The sequence below is a fragment of the Malaclemys terrapin genome, chromosome 12 (assembly GCF_027887155.1).
Source record: "Malaclemys terrapin pileata isolate rMalTer1 chromosome 12, rMalTer1.hap1, whole genome shotgun sequence".
Taxonomy (NCBI): Eukaryota; Metazoa; Chordata; order Testudines; family Emydidae; genus Malaclemys; species Malaclemys terrapin.
The window spans coordinates 27,191,145-27,203,507 of NC_071516.1; the positions used below are offsets into that span (position 1 = coordinate 27,191,145).

The 12,363-nt window shown below is 51.8% G+C and overlaps 1 protein-coding gene across 1 annotated transcript in view; it reads right to left on the reverse strand.

Annotated features, from left to right (window-relative positions):
- The window catches only part of ASIP (agouti signaling protein), a 51,146-nt gene that overhangs the window by 6,823 nt on the left and 31,960 nt on the right, over positions 1-12,363 (reverse strand). The window contains exon 3 of the mRNA XM_054046286.1: positions 5,091-5,152. Coding sequence (XP_053902261.1) covers positions 5,091-5,152 — 62 coding nt within the window. The remainder of the gene's footprint in view (positions 1-5,090; positions 5,153-12,363) is intronic.

Consider the following 12,363-nt stretch of genomic DNA (forward strand, 5'->3'; position numbering starts at 1 on the left):
TGCTCCTGCCAGCTCTGCCTAGGCCCCGTCCCCGCCTAGGCCCTGCCCCCACTCCACCCCTTCCCGTAAGGTCCAATCCCCACCCTGCTTCTTCCCACCTCCGCTCCACACCTGCCCCCACTCCGCCTCTTCCTGCCCCTGCCCTGCCTCTTCCCTGCTCAGTTCTGCCCCCTCCCCCGAGCGCACTGTGCCCTCGTTCCTCTCCCCTCCCTCCCAGCAGCTCCTGACGCCGCAAAACATCTGATCTGCGGCAGGCGTTAGGCGCTGAGAGGGACGGGGAGGTGCTGATTGGCGGGGCCTGCTGGTGGGCAGGAGGTGCTGGGGGGAAGGAGGGAGAGGTCTGGTAGGGGGGCTCCTCCTCACCTCCCCCCGCCCGCCTGCCTGCCTGCCACTTTTCCCTGTTCGCCTCTTTACCATGCTCGCCCGCCCACCTCACTTCCCTGCCCGCCTCCTCACGATTTTATCAAAGCGTGGGGCGCCCTGAAGCATGGGGCCTGGGGCAATCGCCCAAGGGATGGCTCTGACTCTGGAAGGCAAATGGAGCTGCATGTGAAAATGGAACTCCGCAAATTGTGATTTTTAGGAGGAAAAAGACTTAACTGACAGAGTTAAATCACAAGAATTCACCAACAAGCTCCTGAGGAGAAGTTCCAAGGGGGAGGGACCAGGCAGGCCACTACCCACAAAAACAGAAGGAAAAGCAAATAGCTTCATTCTGGCTGAGGGCCTCTATGCCAAGAAAAGCCATCATGCCTGCTAACGAGGCCTGTCCTTTCTCTGCCCTGCTCCTGGCTACCACTGCCACTGAGGTGTAGGTATCCAGCAATGTCCAACATTTAAGACTTGACATTTACAAGCAAGGAACCTCTAGCCAAGCAGCAAGTCCATCAACGTTAATCAGCTGCGATGAGAAATCTTTTCAACCACGGACGAGCTGCCTGAGACGCCTCGCCTTCGGCATTCTCACACTTGCTTTTTTCACTCTAGGTGGCGATTGTGTATGCACACGCATGTGCGAGAGCATGTGTGCAATGACTGCACAGAATTTATCTGAGAATGACACCTCTCGAATAGTCCCCTAAATATCTAAACCAGCCCTAGGTTCAACAATCTTGCTGGCTGAAAGAATACATCCCTATGTATTTTATGGATTAGGAGTTGTATATTGAAACCACGCTATTTTTAGCTACATTCTTGTTTGCTAGTTGAAATTAACAAGTGTTGACAGTCTAAAATTTACTGAATGCTTTATGTTGTGGGGCAGAGCTTAATTCCTAATCACTTGCAATTTGGGCAGGCTACCTTAATTGGCAACAGAGCTGTAGTCTCAACATTAACTTTAACCTGTGAGTGGTTTGAGCCACTGCTTAATTGGCTTGCTGCGTCAGTTATGAAAGTAAAAAAATTCCTGGAGCCCTAAGTGAAAGATAAATACCCTCGAACTGTTAGCGGTATAGGGGCGATCCTACGCAGCTGCACATTTCTGATTCCTTCCAGAGGAGAGTCAAAGGTTCACTAGCCTGTTTATTGTTAATATCCTAATAGCTAACATCCTCTCCCATGCATTTTTCATTAAAAATAATCCTTTGTAAGGGCCTGATCTTGAGAGATGCTGAGCACATGCCCCGGACTAAGTGGCAGCGGCTCAGCTTGTCTAAGGATACGGCTCTAATTTTGGATGTGAATTTTATACCTCGCTGAAAACCTCTGGGCACATCAGTGCAGACACAGAACTAAGTTTACACATGCTAATTGGCTGTTGGCAGAGATAGGCCAAGGAGGAGCTATTCCAATCTGGATTAGGGTTAGGCTATGGTTCACAGTTGGAGATTATATCAGAGTTAGGGTTTAGTTTAGGATCTGAGGTAGGGCTGTCGATTAATAGCAGTAAACGCATGCGATTAACTCAAAAAAATTAATCACGATTAATCACGCTGTTAAACAATAGAATACCAATTTAAATGTATTCAATATTTTTGGATGTTTTTCTACATTTTCAAATATATTGATTTCTGTTACAACACAGAATACAAAGTATACAGTGCTTAATTTATATTATTTTTTATTTCAAATATTTGCACTGTAAAAAGATAAACAAAAGAAATAGTATTTTTCAGGTTTCAGAGTAGCAGCCGTGTTAGTCTGTATCCGCAAAAAGAACAGGAGTACTTGTAGCATCTTAGAGACTAACAAATTTATTAGAGCATAAGCTTTCGTGGACTACAGCCCACTTCTTCGGATGCATATAGAGTGGAATAAATATTGAGGAGATATATATACACACATACAGAGAGCATAAACTGGTGGGAGTTGTGTATTCTCACACTTCTTATCAAACTGTCTGTACTGGGCTATCTTGATTATCACTTCAAAAGTTTTTTTTCTCTTACTTAATTGGCCTCTCAGAGTTGGTAAGACAAACTCCCACCTGTTTATGCTCTCTGTATGTGTCCAGAAGCCAACATAATTATGGCTGATTCAAATCCGAGTATTTGAATGTGATCCCATCCCACAAAACTCTGAAGGGTTCTGGTCCAAGATCCTATTTTTGGTCAGTGGCTAGCTGTGAGAAGCACTTGCTAATTTTGGAGGCACCTTAATGGAGCCACTGAACATTTGGGTTACAGCAGCCAGGATTTGGGGGTGGTTTGTGTGAGGAGAGGTATGAGATTTCTGGGCTGGGATAAGGGATTGACTAAAATCCTATTCTTGTTGTTAAAATAAATATCATTTACGTTTTACCACAGGCTGTAACAGAACAGTTGAAACATGCTTCTGATGCAGGGGTTATTCAAACACAGGTTCCTGTTATAGCATTTAGCCATGAGTAGTGATATCTCTATACCTTTCCTTATCATGGATTTTTTGACAGATTTACATGAAATTCCCTCCACTGCTCTATTGTGCCAATTAGACCCCTGTATTAGACTAACTGCCCTTCCTTTTGTCCTACCCGCTTTTTATCCAATGAGTTGGTCATGTGGCTCTGGAAGTCTCTCCTACTCTTTCTTAAGTTTCCAGCGCTTCTTGGTTTCATTTTGGAACACATCCTTTTAGGGCACCATTCAGCTCCTTTTTTTAAAAAGAGTTTTTTTTTAAAACCATTTTAATTAATTTACCCTTTAGGAATCCTTAAAAATAAATTAATAAATATAGATTTCATGCCTTTCTAATTTTTAGAGGAAAATATGCATTTTATTCCAGTTAGTTTCTAACCCTGGCCTTTTGTGGAAATATACATGGAAGCGTATTAAAATGTAAATTAAAGCTATAATACCTATCAAAAGGAGCATGCATGTACATTTCTTTATCAAACTGGTGTAAAGTTTAACATTTAATAAAGGAAAGAAAAATACACTAAACATTATTGAGAAGATTTTGTTCGTCTGTTTTTTTGAATGCTATGCAATTCACTTAGACAAAGCTTTACTAAAATTAACAATCCTCTTATACAGCTTAAGCCAATTGATGCTAATTTACAATTAATATAAAAAATGATGAAGACATACATTGCTTTTATAAATGGAATAAAGGAAATTGGAATAAAGGTTAGGCATATAACCAGGGCCGGCTCTAGGCACCAGCCCACCAAGCATGTGCTTGGGGCGGCACCTGGAGGGGGGAGGCCCAGCGCCACACTCTGGCCCGAGAGCGGGGCCGCGATTGGGCTCGCCACCCTCCCCGCGGCACTCCGGCCAGGCTCCCCGCCCTCCTCCGGGCGCTCCGGCCGCCAGGGAGAGCGGAGCCCCGGCCGTGCTCGCTGCCCTCCCCTGGTGCTCTGGCCGCCGGGGAGAGCGGAGTCCCGGCCGGGCTCCCCGCCCTCCTCCTGGCGCTCTCGCCGGTCAGGGAGAGCGGGCCCGCGGCCGGGCTTGGTGCCCTCCCCTGCCACGCTCCCCGCCGGGGTCGGGGGGGCGGCGGGAGGCTTTTTTGCCTGGGGCGGCAAAAGAGCCAGAGCCGGCCCTGCATATAACTCTGTTAGGGTGTGTCCAGGCCCGCCAACAGCAATTCCGGGCCCCAGGGCAGAACAATCAATGGGCCTGCTGGGTGTGCTCTTCTGGCACTGCCAGGGCTTTCACATGTCCACCCTGTGCATGCCTAGGAGCCCTGCGGTCCACCTGGGCGATTTAAAAGGGCCCAGGGGCACCCGAGCCCTTTTAAATCGCCTGGGCCCCTGGGCAATTGCCCCCTTTGTCGTCGTCATCCTTTCTCCTCTCCTGTCGTCGGGCATGGGTGTGTCTACCAGTTTTTAAAGACAAATGCTAAAGGAATTGTGTACAAAAAGGAAGTTTGATTCCTGGTCCAGAAATGAAATAAATAAATAAGGCTAACTGTTAAATGTACATAGGTTTTCTAAAAATTTTGATAAAGAAATCTACATGCATGCTTCTTCGGATGGTGTTTTAACAATACCAGTATTATACACTAATATGCTGCAATGTATAATTCCATAAAATGGGGTTAGAAAACCCTTTCAGATTGGCTCAGGAAAACATGATTTAGTTTAAGATTCATATGATTCCACAAAAGGTCATGTGGTCGGTAACGACCTTCTGATTGGCTCAACCAATCAGCGTTCGTTAAAAGCTCCCAGAACCAGGCTTTCTGCCTTTTGACTTGTGATGATTGGTCTGGTAAGCTGCTTTTTTCTTTTCTCTGCCTTTTTTCTTTTATATCTATATATTTTTAAACTTTCTTGGACATCTTGAAAAGGGGGCTGCCGAACAACGGTGCACCACACACATGTAATTAACTGTAAGTTTACATTTTCTCTCTCTGTTAATATTTTGTAGCTTTTGTGCCATGATTTAATTTTTCTAAACTTGTGCTAAATGCACAATATTTTTTCTCTAAAACCGCTGAAAAGTTATGAAATAATATATTAACCCTTCTCCTTTATTCTGTGTTAAGTCTTTTTGCATTTATGTAATTTACTTAGAATTGTACTAGTTATTTTGTACAATTATTGAATTGACTTTATTTTAGTACTGGCAGGAGCCCTGGAAATCTATCAAAAACATACAGTGAGGAAAAGTATAGAGTTATTACTTCTGTCATAATAAGCTTACAATGTTAAGAGAATAGTCACGCACCTTGGATTCTTTCTTCTTCTCTGCCTCTTTCCTGCTTACTTTCCGGGATGTTTTGGTTAATTCTTCAAAGAGAAAATAAAACAGCATGGAGTTAAGTGTGTATTTACTGTGAAGCATATGTGATTGTTTAATTTAGATATAGAACACTGTTTTTGTGCTGATGTCTTTACTGATAAGAAATAAAGTAGCTTCACTAACTTATCTTCTCGGAGCACAGTGTTTGTAAACTCAGGAAGCCCTTCTGTAGGAGCCATCCTTATATAAACATAGTGGGTCTGAGGCCATGTCTATACTACAAACTGTGATCGACGCAAGTTATATCAGCATATGGTGCCAGTCAGTATATCGCTTGTGTGCATGCATATCTGGCCAGTTATGTCAGCGCAGCATGTACTCACCAAATGTGTTTGTCAATGCACCATGGCTATATATCCCAGTGTGCAACTCGCCATCATTTGGTGCACTGTCTTTTGGGAAATTTTTGCAGTGCATGGTGGGACAGAAACTAGGCATACAAGGGTGATTGAGAGCTAGGGGTCGTCCCCATCATGCACTTTCTCCATCCCATAGTGCCATCCATAGCCCATAATTTTTGCACCTTTTTTAAAAGTCCCACAAACTTGCATGACTTTTTTGCTGGCAACCATTTCTGACTGAAGCTTGGATCCCGCACAGCTCTGCACTATTGTCATGAGCTCTGCAAACACAGGGTGAATGAGCCCCCAGTACGTGCAGAGCCGCAAGAAGAGAACCACAGCGATGGGGAACATAACTGGGGAACATGATCATTTTGTGGAGGACAGATTGCTGTTCCAGGTTGTCAGTGGTGGTCATGGAGCAGCTGCAGGTGGTAGAGTGCCATGCCTGGGCCTGCGAAATGAGAACTGCCTGGTGGGATCGCATTGTAATGCAAGTTTGTGATGATGAGCAGTGGCTGCAAGAATTTTTGGATGAGAAGGGTCACATTCCTGGATCTGTGTGTCAAGCTCGCCCCAGCTCACCATGATGAGAGCTACTCTAACCGAACAGAATGGAATGGCAACACTGGATTGCTACTGGTCAGAGGGAAATCATTTTGGAGTTTGAAAATCCACGGTGGTGTCTGTTATCATGCATGTCTGCAGGCCATTAAGCATCTCCTGCTACGTGGAATTGTGACTCTCAGTAATGTGCAGGACACAGAGCATGGATTTACAGCAATGGGGTTCCCAAACAGCAGCAGTGTGATAGATGTCTTGCATGCACATCCCTATTTTGGTCTCAATCCACCTTGCCTGTCAACAGAAAGTGTGACTTTTCTATGGTTATGCAACCATTGTTGGATCACTGGGAAGCTTCCCCGATATCAGTGTGAGCTGGTCACGGAAGATGCATGTCACTTGCATTTTTAAGAACACGGGACTGTTCAGAATGGTGCAAGCCAGGACATTCCTTCCAGACTGGTGGATTACCATTGGTGATGTTGAAATGCCCGTAGTGATTCTGGGCGGATCTAGCCTATCCCTTGCTCCCTAAGCTCATGAAGTCATACAGGGGCCAGCTCGACAGTACCGAGGAAACATTCAATGACAGTTGAATGTGCTTTCAGTAGCTTGAAGGGCCGCTGGTGGTGTTTACTGACAAGATTGGATCTCAGTGAGAAAAATATCCCAATGGCTATAGCTGCCTGTTGTATCTTGCATAATATCTGTGAGGCAAAGGGGGACAAGTTGCCTCCGGTGTGGAAGGCAGAGGTGGGGTGGCTGTCTGCTGACTTTGAACAGCCAGACACAAGGTCCATTAGAAGAGCTCAGTGTGAAGTTATGTGGCTTAGGGAAGAGCATTTTAAGAGTCAATCAACAGTAATGTGGTGTGGTGGATTGTATTCTACCTGTCTCTGAAGTCTGGGGGCCTCTCAGGAATTGTGTGGTGCTTGGTGTACATTGATGAATATAACACTGTCTGTTAATGCAGCTATTAGTGTTGTGATGCTTGCTGAACATTAATAATTATTACACTGTTTGTCACTGGCCCTATGAGTTCTCTTGCCCTGTATGATAACTAATAGTTGCTTTCAATACTGTTAGGCATTGTGCGGCATATGTGGTGTAATAATGATGATGAATTAATTTCCAAAAAATAGAATTTTATTGAGTACCAAAAGCAATGCAAAAATATGTGCAATTTAAAAGAAAATGTAATAATTTATTTGAGTAGTTTTTATTTATTTATTAATAAATAAGAACAGAACTTAACAAGGGAAAGAACATTCATGTCAATTTCAGTCCATTTATGCTACAGGCACAGCAACCGTGGCTCTCACAGGGCATGTATGCAGGGCTGGCTCCAGGCACCAGCTTACCAAGCAGCTGCTTGGGGCGGCCACTTTGGAGAGGGGCGGCACGTCCAGCTGTTCGGTGGCAATTCGGCGGATGGTCCCTCACTCCTGCTCGGAGTGAAGGACCTCCCGCCAAATTGCTGCCGCAGATCACTATCGCAGCTTTTTTTTGTTTTTTTTGTTTGGCTGCTTGGGGCAGCCAAAACCCTGGAGCCGGCCCTGCATGTATGTGAAATTGTGATTGTCCTTACTGTTGCCCAGAGTGCAGTAGTAGGGGTACAGATGCAGCCATGAAGAATATTAGGGGGTGTAGAGAGATGCTATGGCAGAATTAATGGTTGACTGCAAAGGGAGGGGAGCCTGTGCTTACAGAACTTGCGGGTCAACAAAAGTCTGTAACATCTGTATTTGCTGCTGGAGAAGCCCCATTATGTCCTGGTGCATCTCCCTGTCCTTTTCCTGCTGGGACTCCCGGGCCTTTCTCCTCTCCGCTCTTTCCTTCTCCATAGTGTCTGAAATAGTCATCCTCCAGGCCCTCTGTTCCTGGTCTGATGCAGCATTGGCTTGCAGGATCTCTGAGAACATATCTTGCCTGGGTCCTCTTCTTACTCCTCTGTATCATGGTCAGGCATTCCATGGGTGGGGAGGGGGGAATCCCTTGAGGCCGCAATGGCAGCAGCTGCCAATAAAACACTGTAGTGAGTCGGTGTGGCTCCCCTCCTGTCCAGAAGAGGGAGCCCACGTGCCGGCACCAGAGTGGGTGGGACCACCACCGCCTGTCCCCGCCCCCCGGAAGTCAAGGGGCGGGACAGGAAGTATAAAGGCCGTCCGCCAGAGCTCAGTTGGGTCTCAGCCACCACAGGGAGCAGACGTGCGGCCGGTAGCTCCTGGCCAGGAGACCGTCGAAGACCGGGGCTTGGACCCTGGCTGGCCTGAGCTACCCCGGGCCCGCTACGAGGAGGAGCCGCCGGAGCCCGTTCACGCCCGCCACTGGGAGAACCCCTGGGAACCGGACCCCACTAACCCTGAGGGTGAGACTGGACCCGAACCCCTTCGCCCCTGCTGCTATCCAGAGGAGCCGCCTGAGGACCATTGGCCGGACTTCCCGGCAGAGCTACCAGACTTGCCGCCGAGCCCGGGCAGAGAGGAGCCCATGGAGATGGACTGGCCCGATCCCGGCGTAACGAACGAGGTAGGCTGTGAGGGGGATCACGGAAGTAGCCCGGGGATAGCCGACCCCGGTCCGGCTGCAACTGAGTGTGAGCCTATGTCAGTGTGTTGCGGCCTGGATACCCCACTGACCAGCAGCGGCAGCAACCGCTGTTAGGGCCCCGGGCTGGAACGCAGTGGAGTGGGTGGGCCTGCGTTCCCCCCTGCCACCCCCTGCACGGGTGGCAGGCTTCCCCCTCACCCAACGCTCGGCTACAGCAAGCCTAGGCGTACCTTACCAGAACTATCTGCTCGCTCAGCCCCTGCAACAAGGGCCTGAGCCTAACTGTGTTTGCCCCGCCCTGATCCAGGGCCTGGGCTTTGAACTATTTGCTCGCTCAGCCCCTGCAACAAGGGCCTGAGCCTAACTGTGTTTGCCCCGCCCTGATCCAGGGCCTGGGCTTTGAACTATCTGCTTGCTCAGCCCCTGCAACAAGGGCCTGAGCCTAACTGTGTTTGCCCCGCCCTGATCCAGGGCCTGGGCTTTGAACTATTTGCTCGCTCAGCCCCTGCAACAAGGGCCTGAGCCTAACTGTGTTTGCCCCGCCCTGATCCAGGGCCTGGGCTTTGAACTATTTGCTCGCTCAGCCCCTGCAACAAGGGCCTGAGCCTAACTGTGTTTGCCCCGCCCTGATCCAGGGCCTGGGCTTTGAACTCTTTGCTCGCTCAGCCCCTGCAAACAAGGGCCTGAGCCTAACTGTGTTTGCCCCGCCCTGATCCAGGGCCTGGGCTCTGAACTCTTTGCTCGCTCAGCCCCTGCAGTCAAGGGCCTGAGCTTTAACTGTGGTTGCTCCGACTCTGCGCTAAAGAGCCGGAGTTTCGGGACTAACTGACTACTTGTTCCCACAGTAGTGAGTCGGTGTGGCTCCCCTCCTGTCCGGAAGGGTCGAGCCCCGGCTAGGACCTACTACATTTGGCGCCCAACGTGGGGCACGAGTCCCTGCCCCTGTGAGAAGGGGCTAGAGGGGGAGTGGCAGTTGCCCCCCCCCCCCCGTTCTAAGGAATGGATATGGAGCGGCTGTTTCAGCTGCTCACGGAGAGCCAGGAGCGGCAGCAGACAGCCCAGCTGCAGCAGCAACAGCAACAGCAGGCCGCTCAGCTCGCGCAGCAACAGCAGCGAGATGCCGCCCAACTCCAGTTGCAGCAGGAGCAGCACACAGCCCAGCTCGAGCAACAGCAACAGCTGGTGCGGCAGTTGGGAGTCCAGCTGCAGCAGCTGCTGGTCACGCTCCCTCGCCCCGCACCGGGGCCGGCAGGGGAGGCTGCGGAGATGCCGCGGTTAGCTGCCCCCCTTCGCTTGACTAAGATGAGCCCAGACGACGACCCGGAGGCATTCCTGGTCACGTTCGAGCGGGTAGCCCTCGTCGCCGGGTGGCCCAGGGACCAGTGGGCTACCCTCTTAGCCCCCTACCTGACGGGGGCGGCCCAGGTGGCCTATCGTGGATTGGCGGCTGAGGAAGCACGGGACTACGACCTGGTGAAGGCCGCGTTATTGGACGCCCTCGACGTCAGTCCCGAGACTTTCCGACAAAGGTTTCGGGGCCAGACTTACCCCACCGGGGCCCGACCGCGGGTAGTGGCCCAAACCTTAAAAGAAGCTTGCCGACGGTGGCTACAGCCCGGCACCCGGACGGCGGAGGAGGTAACCGAGCAGGTGGTGTTGGAACAGTTCGTGCACACCCTACCCTCCCGAGGGCGCGCCTGGGTGCTTCGTCACCGGCCGACGACGGTGGCCCAGGCAGTGTCACTAATGGAGGACTTCCTAGCCGCCGAAGATGCGGTAGGACCCACCTTCCGCCGCCCCGGGCCCGAACCAGTCCGCGGCGAAAAGAAAGGGGAAACCCTGAGCGGACCACGACACCCCGCACCGAGGCCCGACCCCCGCCGCGAGATCCGGACCCGGCACGCGGACCCGACTCCTCGGACTGGACCAGTGGCCCCGGGCCAGGGGCCCCCAAGGGCTCGGCGAAGCCCCCCCCGGAGCCCAAGCCGAGAAGGCCCCCGGAGCAGACGACCTGAACTCGGACCCTGCTTCAGTTGTGGGAAGATGGGGCACCTCCGGCGAGACTGTCCGGAGATGGATTGCAGCTATGGGCAAGTGTGGGCGGGCCACACTCGAGCCAGGCCAGCCATGAACCCCAAGCTGACCGTCCCGGCGGCCGTCGGAGGGCGGACTACGCGGGCCTTGATCGACTCGGGTTGTGGTCAGACGTTGGTCCGTAAGGACCTGGTACCGCCGGGTGATACCCGCCTCGGATGTATTCATCTGCAATGCATCCATGGGGACGTCCGACCATACCCCAGCGCCCGGGTCCCCCTAACCATCGCGGGGATCACCCGACATCTGGTGGTTGGGGTAGCTCCCCATCTTGCATACCCTGTGATCCTCGGTCGGGACTGGCCGGCCTTTGAGGAAGTCCTACGGTCCACGCCGGCCCTGGGGGCTGATCGGTTGGGGTCCTCCTCCGAGACCCCCGAGCAGGGTCCGGCGACCGAGATAGACGACACGGACGCAGCGGGACCGCCACTGGAGCCGGCCCCTCAGCCCCGCTTCGATACCGATTTCTGTCGGGACCAGCGAGAGGATCCCACCCTTAGCCGCTTCTACGAGCAGCTCGCGGCAGTAGATGGGAGTGTTGTGGACCCCCAGCGGGCCACCCTGTGGCCCCATTTTGAGCTGCGCCGGGACCGGCTCTACCGCCTGGACCGTGACCCCCGCACCCAGGAACCACAAACCCAACTGTTAGTGCCCCTGTGTCACCGGAGGGCGGTAATGAAGTTGGCCCACGATGTGCCAGCCGCCGGGCACCTGGGGCGAGAGAAGACCCTCGCTCGAATCCTGGCGCGCTTCTTTTGGCCAGGAATCTCTCAGGAGGTGAAAGAATATTGCGCCTCCTGCCCCGAGTGTCAGAGGGTCGCCCCGCCCGGGATCCCCAAGGCACCCCTGGTCCCCATGCCAGTGATGGAGACGCCCTTTGAACGGGTCGCCATGGACCTCGTGGGCCCCCTCCCGAAAAGTGCCGCGGGGTTTCAATACATCCTGGTCTTGGTGGACTATGCCTCTCGGTTCCCCGAAGCCATCCCCCTGCGAAGTATTACCGCCCGGTCTATCGCGGGGGAATTGCTGAAAATCTTCGCCCGAGTAGGACTGCCTCGAGAGATACTGACCGACCAAGGAACGAACTTCACGTCCCAAATGTTGCGACAGGTCTGTGCCCTCTTAGGCATCAAACAACTCCGGACGTCCGTGTACCACCCGCAGACGGACGGGTTGGTGGAGCGGTTTAACCGCACTTTGAAAAGCATGTTGCGGAAATTCCCCGCAGAGGACCTCCGCCACTGGGACCAATTCCTTCCACCCTTGCTGCTAGCCATCCGAGAAGTCCCGCAGACCTCAACAAAATTTTCCCCTTTCGAGCTGCTGTATGGACGCAGACCGCGGGGCCTCTTAGACCTGATGAGAGAGACCTGGGAACAGTCAGCGTCCCCAGCCCAGGGCCTCCTGAAATATGTCATCGAGTTACAGGAGTACCTTGCCCAGGCCGGAGCCCTGGCCCGCGAAAATTTGAAGACGGCGCAGGAACGGCAGAAACGGACCTACGATCAGGGAGCCCAAGTCCGGGAGTTCCAACCAGGAGACCGTGTCCTACTCCTCCTCCCGTCTAGTGAGTCAAAATTGTTAGCCCGGTGGCAGGGACCTTACGAAGTCGTGCGTAAGGTCGGTCCCGTCACCTACGAAGTGCGGCA